The following is a 27685-nucleotide window of genomic DNA, read 5'->3' as shown; positions in this document are numbered from 1 at the left end:
CAAGGATCAGTGGCATGGCACAACTTACTTGCACACATCTAAACCCTCCTTTCCCTCCCAACCTCCCCCCTAACACACCCACACTGAAACAAGGCAGCTGCATCCAGATTTCTTACTGGAACAGTCTCTATCATGCCTTACCCTCATAACACACCCAGGCGTGTGGTGAATTTAACCCATCCATCAGAAAGAAATGAGTAAGAAATACCTGGAATTACTCTTTCCTGTTTGCCAAATCTTGCTCTTGCACAATAATGTTTAGATCCATAACTCTTCATGGTGTTTAACAGACTGGCATGCCCTTGAAGCAAATTACCTGGCAAGGGGGAGGCAATAAGTAGGACGTGAAGCCCTCAGAAATGACGGTTGACTTGCATTCTTAAGAACAAATTCATCACTCGGCCACAGGTATGGGGTAGGAACCACTGATTATACATTTGCAGCTAACCTGAATAAGTTAGGGAAGGAATCCACTTCTCTAGCTGTTCCCTTCATTTTATTCAAGATGCAAGAAATATACCCCTGCTTACTGCAGGGGGGTTGGACTGGATGACCTTTAAAGGTCCTTTCCAACCCAACACATTCTATGATTCTATGATTCTATGATTCTATGATTCTATATACCAGTTTCCTGTTTCACCTATTGAGCCTGTTGGGGTTTAAAATGTTAAAAGAGGCAAAGGGGTTGCTTAAAATAGCAACTGCAAAAGGAATGATGAGAAAAGGAGTGGACTGTATCTTTTTTTAACAGTGAGGGCAAGCACAGAGATACATCGGCAGGCTCATTGCTGATCCGAAGTATAACAGCGTTAACCAACCCCGACTGCCTTATAATCAATAAGCAGCAGTAAATCTGCCCCTCTACACTTATCAGCCCATAAAAGAGGTTTATATGTAATCGGAATTAATTTTAACGTTGTTACGTTCGTACTGACAAGATACTTCTGGCAAAGTGGATGTTGCTTACAAAAACTATCATACAGCAGAGAAAATTACAATTGCATTCTTAAATGTTATGGCATCTTATCTTCTTTGCCCTAATTCTCATGGCTTTTTGCTCTTTGCATCTGGACTTCTGGCATAACACAACTATGAAAGAAATGTGCATTTCAGTCAAGTGATTCAAAGGAAGGGTTGCATCAATCTAAATGCACAGGAATCATGTCTGAGGGATGTAACTTGTATCTGACCAGGAAATTCCCACTAAAATAAAGTGTCTTGTTTGCAAGGGCATTCTGTGTCTAAAATAGAGGAAGGAGTGATCCTCATTCACGTCATTAGAGTGGCAAGCAAGGCATCTGTAGTGAGGACAGGGGCTTATGGGTTATCATTCTCTCATATTTAATCTAAAAATACAACTTCGGTACTTTATTTTTAACATAATAGGAGCAAGTTCATTCTGCTGACAATGAACAGAAATAGGGGAAATGGCTCAGATATAATGAAACCCTCTCTGACATTTCACCCAAATTAGAATGACCCTTTTGGAAGCTGCAATATTTGCACTTACTTTTCTTTGTTGTCATTTAATTTTTTTCCTCTAATGCAAACCAGAAGTATAAGTGATGAGGCACCAAGTGAAAGACAGTTATTGCACAATGTCAGTCCTGACTAGAAGCAAAAAAATGTAGAAATGGCCATAGACTGAATTTTCAGTGGGTTAAAGCTCCTTCCAAAAAGTACCCAGAGCTGCATTTGCTAACCCAAACTGAATGCACACTCCAGCTAACATAAGACAATAAAATGTTGTGAATTTCTGTTCAGTTACTTTGCACGTTTTACATGTTCCCATTCTAAAAGACAATTGCATATGAATGCCAAACACACCAGAGAAGAAGGACATGGGGCACAGGAGTAAATTCATGAACCATTTGATCTGCTATGCAGGTTAATGAACACAGGAAGACAAAGGTGTGCTACGGTTGGGTTTGTAGGCCACCAGGAGATTGGCATGGCGGAGTTAGAAATGAGCAATACAAACCAGGAATGGTGAGAAGGATACAAGGCAGGAGAATCCTGAAAACCAAAACATCTACTTGTTGTTTTTCAAGATGCTGAATATTTATGAATTTTAAGGACATTCTCAGTATCTGCAGGCAAAAAACCCTGGAGAATCTATTCCCTGCTTACAAAGAGTCTTTAGCAAGTCATGCTGACTGCAGTTAAGTTTGCAACAAGTTTTGTAAGACTTTCTCACCTGTTTGTATAGTCTTTCTGGAACCTAAAGCTGAAATTTCAGCACAGAATTAAAGACACTATATTCCGCTCACTTGCTATCGCAGCCCTTACCCAACTATGGTGAGATGACTATAAATATGTCCATAAGAAGATACTGTCTTTATGAAGGACTCAGAGGAGGTACAAGATTCTGCAAACAGAAAAGGAGCAAGTTTCCAGAGGTAAAAAAATGAAACAGTAGAAGAAAGCTTGGCAAATTTCATCTTTGAAGGGCAGGTGAGAGGATAGCAGCAATGTTCGAATATCACTTTTGTCAGAAGAGACATCTGGGTCATGCTGTTAGCCTGCAAATCTCTGAATATGGAGGTCTCTCTGGGCCTTATAATACACTCATGTCATATTCAGATGCTGTAAAGCGGGAGAGTTGGAGAAGAAACCAGAGGGCTGGTCTGAGAAGAAACAGTATTCTGTGGCTGCGGCTTCCAGTAAAGTTCAAGTTCTTCTATAGAAAGATTTCAATAGATGAGGTCAAGGCTACAAAAAGTACATGAGATATTACAGGAAGAGAAATGCCAGAAGCAGGATTTCAATGCCTGGATGAAAAAGTCAAAAAGATCAGGGAAAAGTGAAGAAAGTAGCTATAGAGAACAGTTAACAAAGGAAAGGAGATAGAGCAGAACCTTGCAGACTACACTTGTATCTTATGCAAATCAGGGGAAAATGAAGTTTACACTGAGATAGTGCCATAATAGGGAAGCTTACTTGAAAAAAATTAATTTCAGGTAGCAGAAAGTCTCCAGCTTAATAAAAAAGTGGCAAGGGGAGTTGTAGAGAATTCATTTCTGACTGATGTTGAGGAGAATATGATTTTGCTGTCCTGGAAGCTTAAGAGAAAGAGATATAGATATTCTTCTCTAGCACAGCAGAGAAAGAAGAAAGGGTCATGAAGGGGAGGTCATGGAAAAATGATACCTGAAGGTCAAGGATGGGGAGAGAGCTAAAAACAAGTTAGGGAGAACTTTTCCCTGGAGAAATCAAAATGTAGTTTTGAGCAGGAAGTAGCTTTGGAGAGTTCCTCTTGAAACAAGAATACTCCATTTCCTGGAGATAAAAAATAGATTGCTGTTAGGAGAAAAGAGGTCCACTTCAGAGAATGGTGGCTTGATCTGAGAACAAATACATGACCAGGCACCTAGAGCATCTAAGGAGGCTTACTGTAGGTCTGTAGACTCAGAAACAAGCAAGGTGATGCTCTGTTAATGGCTGCAAGTGGAGTGAGTGTCACGGAGCACAGGTCTGTGCAAGCTGAGTACAAGAGTTCTGGGATCCTCAGTACAAAAGAGATATGGAGCTACTGGAGAGACTCCCGAAAAAGGCCACAAAGATGATTCAGGGATTGGTGTAGCTCTCCTATGAGGACAGGTTGAGAGACCTGGGACTGTTCATCCTAGCAAAGAGAAGGCTCAGAGCGGATTGTATTAAAGTAATAAATAAAAAGTAATAAATACCTGAAGGGAGGGTGCCAATAAGGTGGAGCTAGGCTCTTTTCAGTGGTGTCCAGTGACAGGACAAGAGGCAATGGGCACAAACTGAAACAGAGGAGGTGCTGTCTGAACATCAGGAAATACTTTTTTACTGTGAGGGTGACTGAGTACTGGCAGAGTTTTCCCACAGAAGTTGTGGAGTGTCCATCCTTGGAGATATTCAAAAGTTATCTGGACACAGTACTGGGCAACCAGCTGTAGGTGGCCTTGCTTGAGCAGGGCCATTGACCAGATGACTTCCAGAAGTCCCCTCCAACCTCAACCACTATGTGATTCCATAAAGAGTAGTGGTGATAGTACCTGTGTCCACCAAACCTACTCAAGCGAAGGACCAGAGACAGCAGCAGCAGATGTCACACAAATTCACAGCATTTAGAAACCAAAATAGATTCCAGAAAAACAAAACAAAACAACTCCAATGCACTTGGGAGAAGAAAGGACAGCAAATTACAGAACAGTCCATTGTGCAGCAACAGAGCAAAAGCAATCCTCCTTTTATGGAGGACTTGGAGGTTGCAAGTCAGTACTTGCAAGGGTTATGCTAAAGCATTATTTTAATAGTGACTGAGCATCTGAGCAAAAGAACCCACTTTGGCCTTTAAGCCCAGATTCCCCAGTGTGTCAAAGTAATGTAAAACATGTCTGGAATGGAAGGAAAGATTTTGAAGCTGGAATCGTCTTGGTAATATCAATACCAATGTCAGATTTTGAGGCTTCTCCCAGAGGCCACCTTCTCTAAACAAAACAACACCTGACAACAGAATTCCTGTTTTCCTCTGGCTAACAGGGTATGATCCTCTAGCGCTAAATACAGATGTATGTAAAACTGACATTGATAGTTTGAGCCTTTACCATGGAAAGGGAGAAATCATGTTGCCCCATGACCATGTTTTTTTAATTGGTGGGGGCTAGATTTTGCTGCAAAATGTACAAGATAACAGTAACACGTGCCTGTTTTCAATACCTTAAGGACTGTATTTGATGAGGTCCTGAGAAGACATGCATCTATAGTAACTACAGAATGTCTATGTAAAATACAAATCCTACAGCAGTACCTTGAAAAATGTAGTTAAAGTAGCCACCTCAGCAAGCAGCTGCACTGATTTGAGAAAGTGTGGTTTCAGTTCATTAGATCTGGGCCTTGGAAATGCCTATGAACAAAAACGTGGTGTCCAGCAGGACTAGTGTTAGGAGCTTCCTAAAAGGTATCAACCAGCTTCAGTCTTTGCTGACTTGCAGAAGAGAGTGCTCTGACCTTCTCTGCATTGAGAGCTGATGAGCTACCCAGCTGTTTCCATGGACAACAGACAAAACTGAGAAAATAGGCAAGCACCGTTTTTCATCCCCAATCCAGTTTGAAATAAAAGTGAGGAGCTTTTTCAAAGGTCTGATCAGTGAGGACCCGTTTGCACATATAAGATCTTTTTATGTCTTACAGGAGAAAAACTTAGAGGCCAGGGACGTGATGCAAATCTGTAGAAAGCCTTTTCTGGGTCTCTATGAACATTTGAATAGTTTCCAATCATCCACAAAACAGTACTTCTGCCTCTTGGGGTACATGGTATCTAAACACTGTCTCTTCCTTATTTCCCTGGGTAAATAATTACTGCATTCTGTCGGTACAGTTTGGTGAAAGTCATAGAATCATAGAATCGTTTAGGTTGGAAAAGAGCCTTAAGATCATCGAGTCCTCTCAAGGGAACAACGCCCACCTTAGAAATGTCTCCCTCTCCAACCCGAGCAGAAGATCCCTAGGATTAATGTAAATCGTTAGGAAGCGCAGCACGTTACAGCCCAAAAGGACCCCCAGTGCCTCATGGCAAGAACCATCTTTTATCACCACTACTTAGGGCTGATCCCACAGTAAGAGATTTGATTTGGAGCTAATTGGAATGTTCCTCAACAGAGCCAAGCGTGAAGGCAAAAAGGAGCCTGTGGACAGCCAGGTGTTAGAACCTGAGATCTCTCCCCAGCCCTCTTTTACTTCACAGCATGGATTTCTTTATTCTAGCGATTTTTAGCTGAATGGCTTTATTGATGTACGGCTTATCAGTGCAATTTAAAGACACTACATGGTGGGGAGTTCATTCTATCCAGATGAACGCTGTGTTTGTGTTACATGGCCACACTTGCAGAAAAGCATGGATGAGTGAATCACCGCACCTCCTGTTGAGGTCAGACATTTTGTCTGGAAATGAATTTAATCCAGACTTGAAAGGCTCGCCTGGAGTGATTTCTGCGCAACAACATAAACAATATATGGTCAGTTATCACCTCCTTTGTACAAGCGCATACATTTCCCAGCAGTTGAAAAATTTACTTTTTTTTTTCTTTTTTTAACAACTGATCTTATCTAGGCTTCCTGGGAGATTCTGTTCCAAACTCCTACTACATCTGGAATTTAAAAGTAACCTTGGTCACCTTTATTCTGTTGAAATAGCGTGGAAAGAAAGTGTCTCTAATCATTTCTGTAAAATTCAGAAATGCTGCTCTTTCAAACCTGCAGCTACATTCTCAAACCCATTTTGGTAGCTTTTCCCTTAATAGACAGTGGTTCAGTGTATTTTATACCTCAAGTTAATTACATGCTGCTATATATTAATTTCAGAACTTTAATTTACCTTGTGATTTGCTTTGATGATGCTGAATATGAAGAATGAGGGGAATAACTTTTAGTAAGTGGCATAGTATTTTTAATCTTAGAGTTAGACGGGAAAATAAAATTTCAATTAGCAACCCGTCTGATTTAAAGGCTTGAACTTTATTCCATATAAAAGGAGGACTATGAAAGACAGACAAATTACTTTAGTAAAAGTTTGATTGTCTTTCACTGTTTTGCATCTTGCTGTTTTAAGAGAAAATGTGGAATCATTTACAGTGTAATCTACATTAAAACAGTTATCTGCATGCAAAGTTCATGTTTCATTTGTGATATCTACTGTTATTGTTTTGTTATAACCTTTTATGATAAAATATCATTTCACTGGTTCAAGAATTAGCTATAATGTCAATACACTGCAGCTGACAGCCAACACTATAATTTATAGAAGTTGGTTAGCTTTGTAGAAGAAGAGACAAAGCATAGCCACACACCACACTAAAAAGAATTTCATATTTTTGCATGAATTTAGACTAAGGGAAAAAAACAAGACCACTATCATTCTTCTCCATCATCTGTCCAGTACATAAACATGCGCAGTTACAAAACTGCAATATCCGAATTTCTCGGTTTCTCCAGGTACACCTATTCCTTTACAGTTGCCGTTGGTAATGTTTCTGTGGTAACTTCTAAAACACAGAAAACTATTTTCTGACTTCAATTCACCTCATGCATCTAATGCGTGGCTCACGCTGAGACAGCTGTTCTTTCTATTCATCCCAGACTTGCCCCAGTTAGTAGGCAAATTTCCACCAGACTCAATAAAAGAATGGCAGATTTCCAAGGCTACTTAGTTACTCAACAGCGTAAAGAGAAAATGAATGAGATTTGCAAAAGTACCTGCAAGTTCGTCACAAACTTCACATCGATTCAATGAGTATAGCATGAATTAAAATATACAGTCCTGCAGTGTGTCTCATGAGATTGTTAATGAAAGCATTTCTGATGCCATAATTGTGACCACTTCTCATGATCTGTACTCCATATAACAGAATAATCTTTAAAGTTTTTTTGTTGTTAAAAATCATTCTGGTGGGGATTACAAGTTATTTGTTCTATTTACTTTCTGTATGATACTACAAAGGAAAAAAAAAGGTCAGAGCGTTATCAGTCATTGACGAAAACGTTCCATCTGACTTATAATTAAAGTAGTCACTGTCTATCATTCATAGAACTGCGAATAACCGGTGGGATGGAATGCAGTGGAAGCGCAGAACATAATAAAATGAGTGTCACACAGTCTGGAGGATCTTTCAGCTGGTGGTCCAACTTGCCCTGTTTTGTGAATTTTCCATAGGACAAGGAGTATTTCTGCTTTCTAGAAAAAATAAAAGCCCAGATACACCATAATCTTATATAATGAATTCCATATAGTTCAGTAAGCAATTTATTCCATAGTTAAATTAGCAAAGGCCACTTAAGGGGCACCAGTCTATTATATTTACAGATGGTTTTCTCTTGTTGTAATCTAGATTAACCTTGTTAGTTGCTTCTTCATTTAAACTACTGTTAATTTGCCAAGATATCCACTATGTTCTCAGTGTTTAATACAGTATTATCTTAATCCTCACATATATTTCTATGAAACTGTGTTTTCCTTTACTTTTTCACTAATTAAAGCAATCATGCACCACAGCAAACACTCTTTTTAATTTCTCAAATACTCTAATCTCTGAAAAACCAGACTATAAACAAAAAGGGTGGTGAATTCAGCTAGTTTTATTTCCTTGACTATCCCATTGTTTCTGATGAACAGTCAAGTTTTTCATTATTGATTGTTCATCATTACCACCCGTAATTATGGAAAGAGCTGGCCCAGACAAACTGCTGGCTTCCAGAAACAATTTGGATGCTTTGTCACATAGACCCATTTTGTGCAATACTACAGAGCAATTCTGCTTCAGGTACCAGCAGCTGCCCGGAGTTCTGTATATACTAATCTTATTACTAGAATTTCCTGAAACTAAATTGCTATTACTAAAACTTCTGTAGCTGAAGTAAGTGGCAGCTATGCTGTTGCTACCAACGAGTAGAAAACCTATCTTGTGGCATTGCACTAACAAAAGTGTTAGCAAATTTACCTGATTGCAGTCGCAATCTATTTCTTGATGGTCAGGAGCAGCTCAGGAGCATGGGAGACTTAGTAAGCACCTTGCAAGTAAAAAGCATTTGAAGATAAAAACTAATGCCATGTTCATTGGCAAGGGTTTCTAACAAAAATCAATACTGCTTTTAGCAAAACATGTCTCACTTACGTATCGCTGAATCACAAATTGAGAGAATGCAGAAGTGAAAACTGAAAAGGCTTTAAGTCTCCAGGACTCAGAATACTGTAGGGTTAATTCAATGCTCACACTTTTGTCACTGGGAGAAGAGTCAGGTCCCGGTGCTGCAAACCACAATCTAAGAAAGCCTGAACCTGAAACGATCCGTCTTCCAGATGGAGTGTGATCAACCTCCAGCTCCCCTCATACAGTTTAGAAGTGACTCTAAGTGCCTTTATTTCACCAATACTGCAATGTAAAACAGCGAAGAAAAACGAGTGTGCCGGCTAAATTAGGAAATGAATGATTAAATGGGAAAGGTATCTGATATGGCAGACTTTAAAATAACGAGGGAGATGTGAAAAGGGAGATAAATGAGGACGGGGAAAGGCTGTCTGCTACAGTGGTTCAAGAGGATGTCAGCAGGAGATGCTGGAAAGATGAGATAGATCAGACCAGCAATTTTGGGGAAAGCTTTGAAAAAAACATTTGGGTTTCAGTGTTTTCGCCTACGGGTATGTCAATAATGTAGGTGAGTGGGTCACTTCTATAATGAAACATTTATACATTCATGTTCTGCATATGATTTAGCATGACTAAAAAAAAAAATCAGGAAGATCTAGGTAGAGATGCTGAAAAAACGCTTTAAATTCAACTCTTTTTAGTTCAGCATGCGATTGTTTCCAACCTTCGGAGGCTGTTCCTCAAAATCCTGTACAAAGTCTCCACAAAATCCAGTACAAATCTCTTCGTTCCTTTCCTTAACACTTGGCTGAAGGGCGCAAGGACTGGAAGGAGCTGGCTGAGATCAGCTGCATCGCTGAGGCTGCCCAAAGCGGCACCCAGACAGCCAACCTCCATCCCTGCGGCTTCAGAACAGTCGAAACGCTATTTCTGCTATAAGAGGAGCATATAAAGTATCGCCTGGTGTGAAAAAGTTTGTGAAGCGCTTTAAAACTCGGCACTAATCTCGGACGCGCTGCACAAGCAGCTTCTCCAGCGTGTGTGCCGTGGATGTGTAAGGGTAGAGGGGGATGAAATCCGGAGGGAGAACCCCGTACCCAGCTACTGGCAAGGGCTGTCGGGTCGAAAGCCCTCTTCCTCCCCGCAGGCATCCTCTAACAACGCCGAAACCTCCCGTAACAACCCTTCTGATCTAAAAAAAAAAAAAAAAAAAATGTTTCGAAAACCCGCAAAATCACTTCTTCTTTAGGCTGCCCCTAAATCCAAGACGAGACGGGCGGGCTGCAAAAGGGGCAGGTCGCCCGCTAGGACCCGAGGTACCGAGCACTTGGCGGCCGGGGGCGGTGGGTGGGGGGGACACCCCCGAGAGCGGCTGGAGGGAGGCAGGGCAGGACCGACGGGCGGAGGGGCTGGGCTGGGGGGGGGGGGGCGGGCGTGTGGGGAGGAGGGCGCGGGTGGGGTCTGGCCGTGACTGATGGGCCAGATGCGCTTGAATTTTTTAGAAAAGGGGGGGGGGCCCTGCCCCGCTGGCGCGGCTGTAGCCACCGGGGGGGTTCGGTGCGCGGCTGACGGCCGCCGGGTCCCGCCGCCACCGCTCGTCCCTACCCGCCTCCGCGGCCCCTGGGGCGCCCATCGCCGGCGAGAGGCGGCAGCCGGCCCCGGGAGGGGACAGCCAGGGCGGCAGCCGGCCCCGGGAGGGGACAGCCAGCCGGGACGCCGAGCCCGACAACCGGCGGAGCGCGTTTCCCTCGCTTGGCAAGGCAGAGCCCCGCAGGCGGCGGGCGGGGAGGATCGTCTCGGCTCCGCTCCGCTCGGCTCGGTGAGGGGGAGAGGAGCGGGGGGACAGAGCCGAGCAGCTCCGGCCGGAGGGGATTTCTCGCCCCGAGCCCGCCGGGCAGGTTTTCATCCCGGCGCTGCTCTGCCGGCTTCACCGCCGGCATTGCCGCCCGTCCCCATCCGGCGGCGGGCAGCGCCCCGGCTCCGTTCCCGGGGCGGCGGGAGCGATGGCGGCGACCGGCGAGGCTCAGTGTCCGTCCCCGCCGTTGACGGCCTGTCCCCTCTCTCCGCGCAGGTCGGCGCTGACGGCGGGGGATCGGCCGTGCCGCAAAGCCATGCCCGCCGCCCGACGGTGGCGGCTGCCCGCCCTCCTCCTCCTGCTCCTCAGCTGCCGCGTCGCTGCCGAGGGCGACGGCTCCCTGCGCCCGCCGGGGCCGGGCAGGCAGAACCCTCTGGCTCCGGGCAAGCAGAGCCCGCCGGCGGCGGCCGACGCCGTCCCCGCGACGGCCGGGACCCAGGGGCTGCGAGGGTCCGAGCCCAACGCCTCCCGCCCGGCAGCGCTGCCCAAGGGAGGCGGGGGGGCGGCCGGCGGGCGGCCGCGCTCGGCTTCGCCCCCCATGTGCACGGGGCAGCCGGAGATCAAGGAGACTTTCAAGTACATCAACACGGTGGTGTCCTGCCTGGTCTTCGTCCTGGGCATCATCGGCAACTCCACGCTGCTGCGGATCATCTACAAGAACAAGTGCATGAGGAACGGCCCCAACATCCTCATCGCCAGCCTGGCCCTGGGCGACCTGCTTCACATCATCATCGACATCCCCATCAACGTCTACAAGGTGAGGGGGGAGCCGGGGATGGGTCGTGGAGGTTCCCACTCCTCGGGGCTCCCCGCCGGCCCCCGGCAGATACCCGGCACAGCCGCGGGTGTTGGAGGGGGGTGGGGGTGGGGGGTGTAACGCACCCCATTTCTGTCTGGGGGACACCCAGGGGCTAGACCTTATGTCAAAAACCTGCCGGAGAGTGGTGTTCTGGTCAGCTGTTGTCCCAAATGGCATCCCCTCTGTGCCCCAGTGCTAACCCTCTCAGTGGTCCGGGCTGTGAATGGGGTAGAGATGACCGGCTAGAAGTGGCCAGGCTCTGAAAGTCACCTGGAAACAGGTGCTGTCTCAGGGATAAAGGAAATAAATGTAATACATAAACGCGCAATGGATTTGTCGCTTCGCTCCTTTCCCCCAAGAAACGGAGGAGGGGGCACAGAAGACCCTTGTGCTGTGGGTACCACTCGGTCCCTCCCGCTCAAGTGGGGCAGATTTAGTCAGGGATGTCACATGGGTCAGTACAGTCGCTGGTGGCATAGGGGCTTTTTGCAGGGGGAACGAGTCTCGTTCAAGCTGAGCGATTCGTATTAGGTTTACGCCTGGAGCGGTTGTGAGGCGTGATGCTCTCCCGAGCCGCGAACCCTTTCGCCAGTGTTGCAGCATGGGCAGCCGAGGGGGAGTGAGCCACACCTGCTGCTCTTGCACCCTCTTTACGCTGCTCTTTGACTTGATAAGACTTGCCACGGAAGGATTGCAACTTCTGTCTCCTCTACCCAGCTTGCGCTGTATCCTTAGGAATTCGTTGGGCAGTGGAATCCAGGCTCTAGTTACGGTCGGCACTCTTGGGAGGGATGCTGGAAACAACAAGGCACCTTCTGCCTTGACTTTGCAGCCTGGGTCCCTGAGCACCCATCAGTTACTTTGCAAAGTGAACACGAGAGCCTTCAGCTATTCCTTCTCCTCACTTCATACGCGTGTTCGTAAACTCTGGGGTTTCTTACTTTTAGCTTTGTAAAACCACGTTGAAGGGACAGGTTTTGAATTTAGTCTGCTTTATCCATAGTGATTACTCCCAGAAGCTGCTGAAATAGGAGAATCCTGTATCTTTATCCTTTTAAAGCTTTGAAGTATTACAAAGCAGGGGACATCCTAACTGTGTTAAATTCATGAGCCAGATAATTTGGATTACACGAGAGTTCTTCGATTTGGAGTTTCAGTATTTTCCATACTGTACATTTACTCTTGTTAGAGGTGTGTACTCTTCTGAGTGAGAGCGGAATTTATGAAACAAAATACCTTTAAGTTGCTTTGAAAAAACGGTATTTTTGTAAAAAAAAAAAAAGTTACTGATCAATAAGGTCTTTTTATCTGTTCTGAGAAAAATCAAAGAGATAAAATCAATAACAGCTGCTCAGTACAAGACTTTGCAATCTCAATGACACTATTTCAAAATAGAATAGATGATAATATGCGATAATATACCACAGTCCTTATCTTGATTGAATGTCATCAAGTATATCATTATGAGTAGGTTGGAGCGGGAGGAATAAATGGTCAGACTGCAAACAGATAAATATTCTACCAGCTGCAAGTCTCAAGATTTTTATTATGCTATTGGTAATGCTGGGAGCTGAGCAATAGCTCTCAGGTGCTAAATTTCCCACGCTGCTACTCATCTTAATGAAGAGCCCATAATAAAATTATATTGTCCCTTGCAATAGTGAAATATTTGCTGTTTTCAAACAGGACTTTTGAATGGATGTAAGTTTAAAAAAAAAAAAACAACAAAACAAAACCAAACACAAATCTTAGATATTTTATTTATTTAATCAAAAGTAAGAGCTTGAGTGTGGTTTGAGTTGATGATAACTTTTTATCAGCCCTACATCCCATTTAATTCTACCCGCAGAGCAGTTTAATGAGGGAGAATACAGTAATGCAATCGGAAGCTGGCTGTAATCACCCAGCAGTATGGGGAAAACCAATGGCTAGCAAAGGCTTGGTTTGTAAATCAAGTATATTTAGCAGTTGTAACATGCAATTTGAATCAATTGATGAAACCGAGCTTCAGAATTGCTACCAGATCCTCAGTTAGACAGCCGCATGAAAAAAAAAAAAAAAAGAACGTGAGAGAATTTTTCATGTTAATAAAGTGCCAGCAGTTTACTCAACAACACTTGTAGTGGAAAGTGTGAAAGTGTCTGTGAACGCTTTCCAGACAGACTCATCCAAGAGAACTCGGAATTCACGCTACGAGCAGCATTTTATTGTTAAAAGCGATAACTGCAAAAGATGTCCCCTGTGACTATTTAAGTGTGTATGTAAGTAGCTGAAAAAATACAGAAACGAAAATTTACATCTCTTAAATTGAGGGTATCTAAAGAAAAGCAGGTGTTATCTAGATTGTGAGGCAAACGCAGTCCAATGTGTAAGATGTTAATTAGTCCACTGCACTTGATAGATCTGAATATCAATCCATATGCTCAGTAGAAAAGGGCAAGTACAGGAATCTGTCACACAGTCAGGAAACTGGGTATGAAATGGGGGCTTGAGGAGCGTTCAGTTCCAACATGCGGAACCTGGAAGACCATTTCGGTTTTGGGGTCCTGGTAAACGATCTGGCTTTGGCTGAACCCCCAGAACTGCAGAACGGGGAGTAGAGAAAAGTCAATCACTCCGCAGTAAGTAATGTTGTGGCAGTGTAGATTCTTTGCGAAAGTGCTACTAATCGGATGTGAAGGTGGTCCTATGCCCGGTCAACTGCTTCACTGAACAGACCTAAGTAAGCGCGTCTTCATTAATTTGAGGCCCCCAAACAGCAATTAAAAGTGTGAAAATAAGGAGCAGAAGGATAGAGTTTAGTGGTCAGTGAGCTTTTTATGTCCTCTTCTGCACTTAATCTTTGGAAAACAAGACAGCGGCAGCTTGTACACACTGTACAGGTCTGCAGTTCTGGAAGGTTTTTGCTCAGTTTCCCAAATCGATAAAGTTGGCAACACCCACGTGTAAGACACCAAAACAATATCAGGATTGGAAACTCCAAACTTAACATTAACTCTGCCTCTCATGCATATATGTGTAATGAGATAGGAACAGAGATTTTAAAAAGTCATAATCAAATAATATAATAACATGCTTTCTCTTCTGATATATTCTCTGCTGATATATAGACAACATTGTGTAATTTCTATTCTCTTACATTAAATCCAATTTATTTTCATGTTCCAATGGATTTTTAACAGGGAACAACTTATCCTTTGCACATTCTGAACTCTGACTATCAATTTGCTATGACAGAAATGACTGAGGAAGAACATCTGCTTGGAAATACTGTCACAGGTTGCTTTATCTCAGCACAATGGACAAGCAGAGAAAAATTTCCAGGGAACAACAAAACCTGGTCTTTATCCAAGCCAATGATCAAAGGCCAAAGTCAGCTTTGTAGGCAATGATTTTTTTTTCAGTTATGTATTTTAGGGATTATATTAAAAATATAGTTAACTTTATGTAGTATTATCAAGCAGTGGAAATACAAGAAAGACCAGATTAGGGACTGCGTATCGCATGCAGATGCAAACCGGCCCCTTTGTTAATCCAGCTGTGCTCTAAAAAAAGCAGGATTTCCATGGAAATGTCTTTGTTGATGACCTTACTAACTCTTGTACTATGAGGGTGGTGAGACATTAGAACAGGTTGCCCAGAGCAGTTGTGGCTGCCCCATCCCTGGAAGTGTTCAAGGCCAGGCTGGATGGGGCTTTGAGCAATCCGGGAGGTGTCCCTGGCCATGGCAGGGGGGTTGGAACTAGATGCTCTTTAAGGTCCTTTCTAACCCGAACCGTTCTATGATTCTATGATAAAGCCAATCTTTTCCTAGCTTTCCAAAAAAGTCAAGGTGCTCATCTTTAGAAAACGTTACTATTCCACATTACATCTCGTGGCCACTGGTCCTTCTGATGTTAAATGTAACAGCCATTTTATTGGGAGAAATGCATTATTTCCTTTCTTTCAACATCTGAACCACATATTTAAGGTCTTGCGGAGTTCATTTCAGCGTTCCTTACGCAACGTTTATTGATCTCTGACCATATTAAGCTAGAAGTCTATTTTGCTTAGGAACCCTTTATGATCAGCAAATGCACGCACCTTATAGGCACTTAAGGATCTGAATTGTCCAGTGGAGGAACCTGTCTAGACTCCACAGGCAATGGAGGGGTAGTTTTGTTAGACAGGAACAATCTACTTTGAAGTTCAATATGTGGGGTACTGGAAACGACTGGATGTTGTTGAAGATGTACATACAGAGTTTTCACAATGGATCTCCAAACTGAAATATTTTAGATGAGGTCAGTGTAGATTTGTAAATTTAGAGTACTTTTTTTTCATTATGTATATACATTTATTGTGCATACATTCACTCAAAAGGTGCATGTGACAAATTTCAAAACGAGTTTTCATCTTCTCATTTAATTTTATTTTTCTTCTGGCTTGTGTTCATGCTTCCCACTCTGACAGCAGCACGGCTTTCTTAAGAGCTAATTTTGACGCAGTCCTTTCCCTGGGACTGTGAGATTGCAGAAGCCTTTCACTTTGACAGGACACTAAGAGGTTTCTGTCATGTCCAAGAAGTCTGTATGATATTACTTCATCTTAATTCAGTATTTTTTTTTAAATGATGCTTTCTAAGCAGACGTTACTAATAAAGACACAGGAAAAGAGACTAATTGTGTGCCTCATTAAGATTTACGCTGTTTATTGGATAGATCAGCAAAACATTCTGAACTAGGAAGAGGGAATTGTATTTTCTTGTCTAGAGGGAAGATCCCCACCCTGACCTCATAATTATTGTTAAGTATTAATAAGTTTTGTAATGTTGTCTGACTTATCCCTCAGCATAAGCTTAATTTCCTGGGCGAATTTCCTGTTTTGAAAAAACGCTTGTTCCTATGAAACCCTGAAAAAAACTTTAGCTGCGTAACCCCCCTGTCTCGAAAGTACCAGGTGAAAATCTGCTAGTTATTCCGCAGATATATTGAAAAAATGGTGCTTGTGAATTGGGCATACAGTTGTGCAGTTCATAATGATGGAAAATCAAGCCCCGTCATCCTGTGAACTAGACTTGCTGTGAGTGAACGCACAGCGAGGAGGAAAAATGAATTCCTGCTCTGCATTCCCACCTGCAATGTAACCTCGATGTAAAAAATCACGCACTTTGCCACTTTTTCGTGCCTGCCCGGTTGCAGAAAGTCAACAGTAGTGGGTTGGAGCCGTGGCATCGGCCTTCTGGCTGGTGGCCGCGGCAGCTGAGCCACGGAGAGCGGCGTATCGTGCTCGGCATGCTGGCGTGTTCTAGCAGCAAATTGCGAAGGTCTTTCTGTTCCTACACAACCAAGAGGAAGCAGGGCCAGGAACTGCAATTCACAGGTGTGTCTCTGAGTCACAACATCTCTTGGGGCTACTTTCGTAGCTGTGCAGCTTTCACATCAGTTTAGGCTCAGATCTGTGCCTGGTCTAAGGAAGTCTTGGCTAGGACTGCATCACAGAGTCACAGAATCGTCTAGGTTGGAAGGGACCTTTCAGATCACCGAGTCCAACCATCGACTCGGGTGTGTTGGTATGTATTAAGTATGATTTCATTTCATTCTGCACCATGTTCCCTTTCCTTTCGTTCTATTTCATTTCACCTTCAACACGTTTCTGTGGCTTAGCAGTTAAAACTTTGCCCATGTAAAATAAGTGACTATAAAACATTGGAAAAGGTCACTCGGAATACAGCCAGTGGTAGACTTCTTGGCATTTTACTGCCGAAAATGCAACATTATTTTTCTCTTTGCTGCCACTTGGCAGCATCTCATGACTCGAAGTCGTTTATCATTTGTAAAATAGCACTCTTTGTACAGACACCCTATTATGAATCACAAGAAAATCATTTTACTCTTAAAAAATTGCATGAGACTACATCTATACTTCACTAAGAATAATCATTGCTCTTGTCTACAAACGCGATGCTCCTGAATAGTTTACAATGGATTTTCACCGTACTTTAAGGCAGTGTTTTGAGGTGATGGCAACACAGAGGACAAACAGAAACAACAAAGAAGCATAGTTCAGCAATTAAAATATTCTACTTTTACTTTCTTTGTGTTTTCACACTTTTGCTGCAAAGCATACCATTAAGCTCTAGCAACACCATGATAGAGAAACCTATGACTCATGCATTAAAATGCTCAAATTTCACAACGCATCAGCTGCGAGAGATAAAGGACATGTTTTTCCAACACGGCGCAGACAGCTGTGTGTCCATCCTGCCCCCGATTTAAGCTGGCTGAATGCAAGTAATATTTTGATGTTATGCTAAGCCCAAGCTAATGCACCCCTCCTCCCTGTAGGCCGCATTCGCTCGCGTGCAGCCCCATTATAATCCAGCCCTATGGCTCCCAAACTGGAGCTGGCTCAAGCCCAGTCAGCTAGGAGCACAGGTGTGACTGTCTGCACCTGTGAGATAAGCATTAGTTCAGGGAAATTTCTTGTGTGCGGCTGAGAGGTTGCGATTTTAGGGAAGAGAGACGGGGAGCGTCTTGCACGTACACCAGCTAGTTGTAGCGGTAAGTCTTCAGCGGAATCTGCCAACAGAAATTCCATCGAAGTTCTGAGTTTTAGTTCAACAAAGGAAAAAAAAATTAATTTGAAGTGCTTTTTAAATGAGTCATTTCTGGTTTAATACATACACATGTACTATATACAATAGATACTATAAAAAAGTATGCAATGTACTTGCTACCCAGTCCTTGATTTCTATAGCAACTAGGTGTGGTAGGCCTGATCACTGCCTGATTGATATTAATTAAATTAGTCCTGGTGTCATTTTATTCTGTAGAGTGTACACTTAGAACACCTGTAATTATTCACATTGCAATTTGAATAGTAGTTTCTTACTATCACCCCCTTACAGCAATTCAAAAGAAGTCTCAGGGGGAGGCTTTACTGAAAATACTTTAATTACAGACTGAGTTAGTTTCCCACATCACATGAGCAAAAGACACTCTGGTTATTACAACCTCATCCTTACTTCCTCTGCTTTATTTACATTCCATAAAATTCCTAAGAAACATAAATGCTTAGAATTTCTTTTTCTGCTTCATTTCTGCAGAAGCATTATACCCTTTGTCTTACTTAAGCAGATCATTGAAGGAGGAGATCATAGCTGGACCATATTACAGTTTTCCTGTTGCTGTCCTTATAGAGATCCCATTTCAGCACAGGACTAAAACAGATTTTTGAAGGTATTCTGGTGTCTGAAAATACTGGTGGGCACTTCTTAGGGATTTCCTAAAGCACATGGTCATGAAATGTACATAACTTCCTTTGTGTTAAAATAAAATTATACTTAAATTATATCAGGGCTTTTCAAAAATTGTTGTGGACCATGTAACTGTTTATCCTTAGATGCACAGATACATGTGCTTAAAGACTTTGCTGAACCAAACCAACATGAGCAGACAGCTCTGTGGCTATCTTCAACCACTTTGGACTCCGGCAGGGTCTACACATGATGATCTATTCTTTTCTTACATCCCTGTGAAATGACATTTGAGAACACCTGAGCCAAGGGAAAGATTTTTCACTCTCTTTTGGGTGGTTAGCGTCCTTCTTTCCTCTCCTTTTCCATTTTGTAGCCCTCTGTCTGCAACAGATCCAAAAGGCCTCATTTGAAGAAAGCTACGAAAAACAGAGATGGACTTAGATAATGTAACTGATTACAGAAACTCTGAAAGTTTACTTTTGTATATAATGGTTGCAACTATTTCTTGGCATAACGTCTGTTCTGAAGAGTCTTGTTTTTATGAGGAACTGGAAGATTTGGCCGCTGCTGGGGTGTATCTGAGCCATTAGAGCAGCTCACAGGAGAGTACAAAGATTAAATGTTTCTAAACTGAAGCTACAGGCGAACAGTTAATAGCATCAGCTGTGAGGAAGGTGCTTCCCGCGTCCAGTAACACTTGTCCCCTAAATCAGCTAAAATGTACCGCTGAGGATGTGACAAAAGATTTCCATTGAAGTGTGTGACCCAAAGTGCAATTGAACCAATCTAAAATTCATTGGGCTGTTTTCTCTATTCCATAGCGCTTACAGTGTCCAGTGTGTCCCATCATTCATTATCAGATTGTTAGCTAAAAACTGTGGGATACATTGCTCTCCAGTGTTGCCTGACTTCTTGGCTGATGGAACCTCGGCACCAAGCTTCAAATAAACCCTACCCCAGCTGTGCGCATGTTAGCTTTGTCCCTGTTCTAATGAGCCTCAAGTAATTCTCTGTATTTCTAGTAAACGGAGAGTTACTTGGAACTTAGAAGAAAAACAATGAATGCTCAAGATGGATAAAACCAATCAAAAGAGAAGTCCTCACCTGCTCAGTCATTTTTCACCATAAACACTGGGGTGGTGAAGTTAGAAGCAAAATGAATGGAGTTTGCAGGGCTTAAGAAGTCGGGTCTGAGCCTTTATGCATATCCTTGCCCAGCCAGGGAGTGGCTGTGAAGCTACTGCCTAGTTTTTAGGGCACACACCTTGGAGACTCCCTTCTGAAAAGGTTCTGACTAAGTTTTACATGGTAGGAGAAAAAAAAAATAAGAGAAAAGCCTATGCTGCATCTGTAGGAATTATTTTTAAAAAATTATTGATTTCTAATTGTTTTCTTTTCATAGCTGCTTGCAGAGGACTGGCCTTTTGGTGTCGAAATGTGCAAATTAGTACCCTTCATTCAAAAGGCATCAGTGGGCATCACAGTGTTGAGTTTGTGTGCCCTCAGTATAGACAGGTGAGACCCATTTATTCTTTTTCTTCTAATTTCTTTTAAATATAGGCATTGGCTCAAACTCACCTTTCCACTCAGCTGATATAATATGAATAAGCTGAGTTTAAGCCAGTTAAACCAGGTGGATTTTCTCGTATCTTTATTCTGCAAATGTGTGCTGTTGCTTCAGGTACCGAGCAGTTGCTTCTTGGAGTCGCATTAAAGGAATCGGAGTGCCGAAGTGGACTGCTGTTGAAATTGTACTGATCTGGGTTGTATCGGTGATATTGGCTGTTCCAGAAGCTATCGCATTTGACATGATTACGATGGAGTACAAAGGAAAGGATCTTAGAATCTGCCTGCTTCACCCCACGCAGAAAACATCCTTTATGATGGTAAGACACTGACGTTTATAAAATCACAGCTCTCCAGAACAGGTCCTCGAATCTTCTCAGTGTTGTGTGGATTGTAATGTGCACAAGTGTATGTCAAATGTAGGTGAATATAATGTTCAAATGAAATACTGACAAATTTATGAAGTCTATTGGTTAGAAGAAGAACATTCAGAAACTTTTGTCTTTATGTGGGCTTCGGGCATATTACTGTCTTGGCCTATTTTCTCATCTGTAATGTACACCTTATAGAAATGCTTTCCAGGACAGATCGACCAATTAGTTATAGCATACCTCCCCCAAATGCGCAACATTCAACTCCTAACAATGTTTTTATTTTTGTTTTCCTTCCAGTTTTACAAGCAAGCTAAAGACTGGTGGCTGTTTAGCTTTTACTTCTGTTTGCCACTGGCTATCACAGCATTTTTCTATACTCTCATGACCTGCGAGATGTTACGAAAGAAAAGTGGCATGCAGATTGCTTTAAACGACCACTTAAAACAGGTAAAAATTTATCCCTGATAGCTCTGCTGGTTGTAGAGAGAATGACGGTAATACCTTTACTGACTTTACTGACACATCATTATTCTGTTCTTATATGACAACTTCAAGATTACTAGTAAGGAGAAGTTTCCTGGAAGTGGTGCTGATGAACTCATCTATCTATCTATCTATCTATCTATCTATCTATCTATCTATCTATCTATCTATCTCTATCTATCTCTATCTCTATCTATCTATCTATCTATCTATCTATCTATCTATCTATCCATCCATCCATCCATCCTAAGATTTTAACTGACAATCATAAAACTGTTTTTTTCTTGTTTGGTGTTAATCTTTCAGGATTTATAGCTTTTATTTCTTCTTTACAATCATGGGAGGTGGGTATTTTGTAATGAAAACTGAAGTCGTGTTGTAATGTGAAAGCTGGTACTGTAAAATTGTTAATTACTTTGAATCAATTTCATGCAGAACTGTCCTGAGGTTAGCAGTATATGTTAGGAGAACAAAACACATTCCAAAATACATTCCAAGTTAGTAGTGCACCAGAGACAAACATCATACGTCACTAGAATTAAAGTACATTTGTACTATAAAGTATATTTGTGCTCCTTCCCTCTTACCTTGACAAAGCTGTAATTGAAATCTCTGGGGCATTTAAAATAAGGCCTGAGATCAAAGCGCAGGAAAATGCAGTTGAAAGCAAGCTGGTATTTGAAAGTGATTGGGGAGATGAATATGTTCTTCATTTTAATTTAAATGACTGTTTTCCTGTCCTTGATTTTTCATATTATTACTCATATGACTTTTAAAATTAGAGATACAGAGAATTAATGCAAGACATCCAAAACAATAGAAAAGATTAAGTATGTATTCCAAGAAAATAAGATATTCTTATGTTCTCCTAACTCCTATTTTGGTAGGGGTTTTACTTTGTTTATTAAATATTTGGATGTTAGAAGACAGCAACAGTCAAGAGAGAGACAGAAACTATAACACTGCTCTGTCCAATTTTCTTTTTCAGAGACGTGAGGTGGCCAAAACTGTGTTCTGTCTAGTACTTGTTTTTGCCTTGTGTTGGCTCCCACTTCACTTAAGCAGAATATTGAAACTCACTATTTATGATCAGAAGGACCCCAACAGATGCGAACTTTTAAGGTGAGACTGTAAAAATACTTGTGGGCTGCTGCTGACGTTCTTCATAAGTGTAGCTGGATTTCCTAATGGACTAGCTTACTCTATCTGAAGTTCTCCCTGCAGCTTTATCCAGGACACTCTGGTTTCCCTCCAGTAGCAGAGTCAGAAAATTATGAGGAATCCCCCTGTTTGTCCTCCTTATGCCTTTTCGGAATCTCCTACCATCTTGTGGCGTTATGTGGGTGGAGAGGGAATTTCTGTCTCCTTTTTCCCTTTCAACAGAACAGCGAGGATTAAATCTGTGAGGAAAACCTCATGAATATTTCCTCCCGCAAGTTACCATGGTTGGATCTTCTGAAATTACTTTCATGAGAATGGTCTACTGATGCAAACTTTATTATTGACCCCAATTGTTACCTCCATGAGTTAATCCTGTTGATATAACCCCCTTTAGTATTACATTTAATAGTCTGGTTGAGTGAAGCTGAGTCCAATTTTCATAGCTGTAAACCTCTACTAAGCCTTTTCAGCTAAAATTAGAAGTGTCTTGCTTAAACTTTAATTTTCACACAGCTTTTTTCTTGTGATGGACTACATCGGAATTAACATGGCTTCACTGAATTCCTGCATCAATCCAATAGCTCTGTATTTGGTGAGCAAAAGATTCCAAAACTGCTTTAAGGTAAGAGACTACTGGGAGCTGCTCCTCTGGTTAAAAGGTGATGTCAGCAGTGAAATTAATTCCATAACACGCACAAAGTGTTTTAAATGGTCATTACATTTTGTTTTACATTTTAATTGGGTTACGGCGGGTGTTTTCTCTCTCTCCTGCTGAAGCTACATAGAGTTAAGGATTCATGGGGACAAAAAGAGAAAGCAAAAGAGAGGGGCGTACAATAAACCCTCCCGGCACCGTGCTAATCAGTGCTGCATCACTTCCCGGCTGGACCTGGCCACCAGCCACTTCGAGAGCCCTGACAAAGCAGGCTGGGACCGCGCTGCAGATGTTCACGTAGCCATATCCTCTGCAACCCAACGGGGAGGGCGCTGACCCTGGGTGCCCCCCTATCCTGGCCAAGGGCTTAACATCAGTAGGCAGAGAGTACCTTAAATCTAAGACGGAAGGTGCAAGTATCCCCTCGTCCCTTTCCAATGCCGACATTTTATGAGGCAGGCCTGTTCGTCGTTTCACCTTGTTTTGAGTGAATAGTCCTGGGCACTAATTCTCCACGCAGGATTTGAGGCCCATCAGTCCTTCTTGTCTGCTCAGAAAATGTCCAGATTTGGGCTTTTTTTGTGGTCCCTTAGCCATGTTCAGATGCTGTATCAGGGTTCTTACACTGCCTACCACAAATTCCTAGGTTTTTATTTTCTTGCCGAGCATTTAAGTGTTGGCCACTGCCAGGCTTATTGCCTGGCTTTGTAAATTCCTTACTGGCTATGTCTTTCCATCAGAAGCCAGTCAGCTCTACATCTAGCAGCATTAAGAGTATTTCCCACATAATTGTGACAGCACAGGTTGCGGGTGCTTTAGTGTCGGTCTCATCTTCCTTGTCTACATTGCCGGCTCCCTGAAAGAGTCCCTGGAGCTGAGAGCACCTAAAACGATCTGTAGCACCCTGAGCGTGGGTGTGAGGGATCCAGCACCCAAAGGCCAGTCAGTAGCTTGAGCAAAAGGTCTGCGGTTCATCCGGTGAACGTTTGAACTGTATGTAGGTTTTTATCATTCTCCTACTTACTTCTCTTCCCCCCCCAAAATCAACTAAATCATAGCATCTTGCTTAGAAAGTATGGATTACTGTGCATACGTTTTTTCCCAAGAAAAACATGTCAGAGAAAGGACAACAAGGAGTCTTAATTTTATTTTGAGATGCACTTAGAATTGCAGACCAGACTCAGAGCGATATGTTTGTGGCCGTTATTATATATGAAGTCGGTATAACTATTCCTTCCCTCCAGCACTTGGGTTGGTTGCTAATGGGGCATCCCAGAATTTAGGGGCCATTCCAGCAATGCAGAGCTTCACTTTGCATCTTTCCTTGCGCTCTAATGCCAAAATAGATAGCAGCTTGCACACGTGGCGCTTCTTACTGAAGAAGGGCAGCGTTTCAGTGCGTTTTGCCGCATGTGCAAACCAAAATGATGCATAATGTTTGTTATTCCTTTCATTTTAACAGTCATGCTTGTGTTGCTGGTGCCAATCCAAAGATCTGTTGTCCCTGGAGGAAAGGCAGTCCTGTTTAAAGTTCAAAGCTAATGATCACGGATATGACAATTTCCGCTCCAGTAACAAGTACAGCTCTTCATAAAACAAGCATAAAAGGTATATTCCTTTACATTAATGCCGGTGCCTTTTTAAGTAGAAGTGGCAATTACTTTTAACAAGATGGTAACGTTTAGAAAAATCTAGTTTTGTGTTTGCACAAAAAAAAAAAGAACATTATAAGAATAATTGCCCCAAAACTGTGCCACATTCAAAATCATGGACATTTATAAAATCGGCATTTACAGAACATGAAGAAAAGCATAGAAGGAACAAGCACTTGAATGAATACTTCTGAATCAGCACTTCCAAATGATCCCTGCTTCCTGTACATTAAACGATCATTTGTATTCACTATAACAGTTGTAGGAACTGAAATCACAGTAATTACTAAGCAGTATAACATAACATTAATTGGATCAAAGCCATTATTATATATAGCTCAATATATTATCTTTTATAAAGCAGATTAACCACCATCACTATTGTGGGGTTTTTTTTAAATAAAACATGAAGTACTTTGTAATAGAAGTTTAAATGTAAAAAAGTAGCATTTTTATCAGAGGTGTTGTAGAGGTAGCTAATGAAAATATTAAAGGATGCAGTCAAGTCAAAAGTGCATATCACTCTGATGATTATTTTTATCTGTTATTGTTAGAAGGAACCTCCCAAGGTCTCTATAGATACCATTTTGTAACCACTTTGTGTGTTCAACGCATTTGGCAGGACTTTGGGTATGGTCCATTTCCCTGTTTCCACGTTATTCGTGTTTCATGACAGCGGAGGAGAGAAAAACACAGCAAAAGCAAAAATTAATACTCCTAGAACTATACTAACCATGGCTAGTATTGGAAACCAGCTATTTTGAACTGAAAACAAATTGTTTGCATCCCATGTCACCTGTGGGCATTGAAGAGCCTGATGGTTCTTTACTCAAGAACCTGCGACAATTTACAACTGTTCTTGCAATCCAAATACTGTCTTGGGGCAAAATTCTTTAGAAATAGCAGGTGGAAAAAAATGTAACCAAGGAAAAGAGAGGGAGAATTTGAACTTCTATATTAATTTAGATTGAAATCTTCATAAAGAAAGTAATTCACAAATTGTACTTCTAGAGAACAGTACTATGTAGCACACTTGTCTTCATACTATTTTAAAATACGTTCTACTTCTGTGGTTCCATACTTATGGGCTTAAGAAGATGTGTGATTAGTTTCTGCTTCTGTAAATAGTTTAGCGAAGCATAATTAATTATAAAGTATTAAAATATGGGCAGGACCCTGTGAGAAAACAGAAAAATAAAGATGCCTGTAGTAAACCTGATGTGTGTTGCCGGGAGCAATGCACGTTTTATACATACATGACAGGTCATTCTTTGGCTTTTCATTTCCTATTAATTTGTTACAGATGTCCCCAAAGACTTATTAACATATTTTGTGCACTAGGGCATGAGCTTTTCAAGAAAAAAAAGTCATATAACATGCCTTTATAAAAGACATGTTTTCAATAGGCACGGTATTTTATTATAATAAAAATATTTATCAAAACTCAGGAATTCAATTTTTTTTTAATTTCCAAATTTCACACGTAAGGGTTTTTACCTTTTTTTTCCAGTGTTGGTTAACTTCAGATTTTTTCATAAAGTGCCTTAAATATGCTCAGGATGAAAACAGTTTTCATCAAAACGTTGGGCTGATGTTACTTTAGGTGAGTTTCATCTCATCTGGACTTTAGGTAGCTATAGCTACCTTGCAGACAGCTCAAAACAGGAGAGGTGAACCCCGTTCCTGGTGTTGCCCCACCAAAAGCTAGTAAGCATATGCTTGTATAATCAAGCTGAGGACCCTAAGCACATGCATTTGAGCATGGGCACGTGTGTGTTTGCGTGTGTGAGTATGCGTGCAAGTGTGTATGTCTACCATTAGGCTGCTGTTACCATCCTTCTGCAGCACGTGCACCCAACCACTATGATGCTGAAACTTTTTATAAGTAGAAGTCTACTTAAAAGTTTTCTTCTTTCCGTTTTTACCTTAACTTTCATGGTAACTTTCTCACGGTAAGCCATGAATATTGCTTCACTTCACTCTGCCTGCCTCTTATTTCTGTGAAATGCGTTTCGTCTGTTAAGGATGGATAATCAGTTAAATCCTAAGTTTGATACTGATCAGTGTTATTTTCATCAAGTTATATCATTACAATATTGTACATGTATATTATTGTTATTTTTATTTAAAATATAGCTGTTGTATTGGCAAATGTGTAACATATTTTTTCATTATTTTCCTGGACTAATTCTTTGTTCAGACGAGTCCTGCTAAGTCAGACATGTAGGTTTTGCAAACAAGGACGATATATACTGCCCACTTTTTGGAGTTAATATATAGGTATTAGTACACTTCTTGTTTTTTTTGCAGTATTTCTCAAAGCAGGATTTTTACTGAAGCTCTCATTTCCTGTAATAAAAATTTGCAAAACTCCTGCTCTTGGGCAGTTAAAAAAATACACAGGAGAGCTCCAGTGCATCTGTGTTCTAGCTAAGGTTAAATCTTTTAATACTGAAGACGGGCGTTTTCTAAAGTCCTCCGTAAAAGTCTATTCCTCCATCCACTGAAATCAATGAATGTTTAATCATTCAATTCAGTAGCAGGACAACGGCAGAGAGGCACATGCATCTTTATAGGAGTTTGATGTGCTTGTCCAGAGTGGTGTGACAGAGCGAGGGTCATCTGTCCCAACAGCCTGAAGATCTGACACAGAATGGCTTGAGACGAAGAAAAGAACCTTGTAAGACACTACGTCGCATCTCTGTGTTTTGGCCTTCAGGTAGTAGCTAGATTTTACTTCCCCAGTAAGTATTTGCTTCCCCCAGCTCTGAATTCTGCCTGCACGCAGCCTTCTTGGAGTTACGAGGGCGTTTCAGGCTGGGTGGACTGAACTGATAACACTGGTACTACACCTCAGAGAACCAAAGGCAAAAGTTGGATGGTTTTGGAGCATCTGCTGTGAGCTGTGGCATTTCACTGTCCAGAGCAGCTCTTAATCAACACACAGTTGACTTGGCAAGAGACTGTTGTATGTACTGAAATAACGTTAAAAGGATTTTTTGCAATTGTTCTGTATAGCTGTGTAAAATAATTCTGTATTTCATTTTCTGTGGTCAATTGAATTAGCAGCTTCTGCAGTTCAGGCAGTGTAAACATACTAAATCACCAATAAAATATTTGTAATTTTGATTCATTACAAAAAGGCGTGTGGCCTTTTTTCTTCTAGGGCGTCCCATTTAATTGTTAAACAGTGACAGTGATGTAAAAAAGAACTAAAACCCAAGGCTTTTCAGTCGGATAGTTTTATATAGTTGGAGAGAGTTCAGACTTGCATACGCGTTGCAAAATTGT

At 41.9% G+C, this 27685-nt stretch overlaps 1 protein-coding gene across 1 annotated transcript; it reads left to right on the top strand.

Moving 5' to 3' along the window:
• The first annotated feature begins 10111 nt into the window (after positions 1-10111).
• On the top strand, positions 10112-27536 carry EDNRB (endothelin receptor type B). The gene is made up of 8 exons (XM_054186182.1): positions 10112-10428; positions 10681-11221; positions 19906-20018; positions 20185-20389; positions 20741-20890; positions 21915-22048; positions 22601-22709; positions 24205-27536. Exons 2-8 carry the CDS (start codon positions 10721-10723, stop codon positions 24334-24336), a joined length of 1344 nt encoding a protein of 447 aa, XP_054042157.1. The 5' UTR covers positions 10112-10428; positions 10681-10720; the 3' UTR covers positions 24337-27536.
• Positions 27537-27685: the final 149 nt, after the last annotated feature.

The sequence above is a fragment of the Rissa tridactyla genome, chromosome 1 (assembly GCF_028500815.1).
Source record: "Rissa tridactyla isolate bRisTri1 chromosome 1, bRisTri1.patW.cur.20221130, whole genome shotgun sequence".
NCBI classification, from domain to species: Eukaryota; Metazoa; Chordata; class Aves; order Charadriiformes; family Laridae; genus Rissa; species Rissa tridactyla.
Note: the sequence above shows the minus strand (reverse complement) of the source record. Positions and strands in the feature narration are given on the sequence as shown.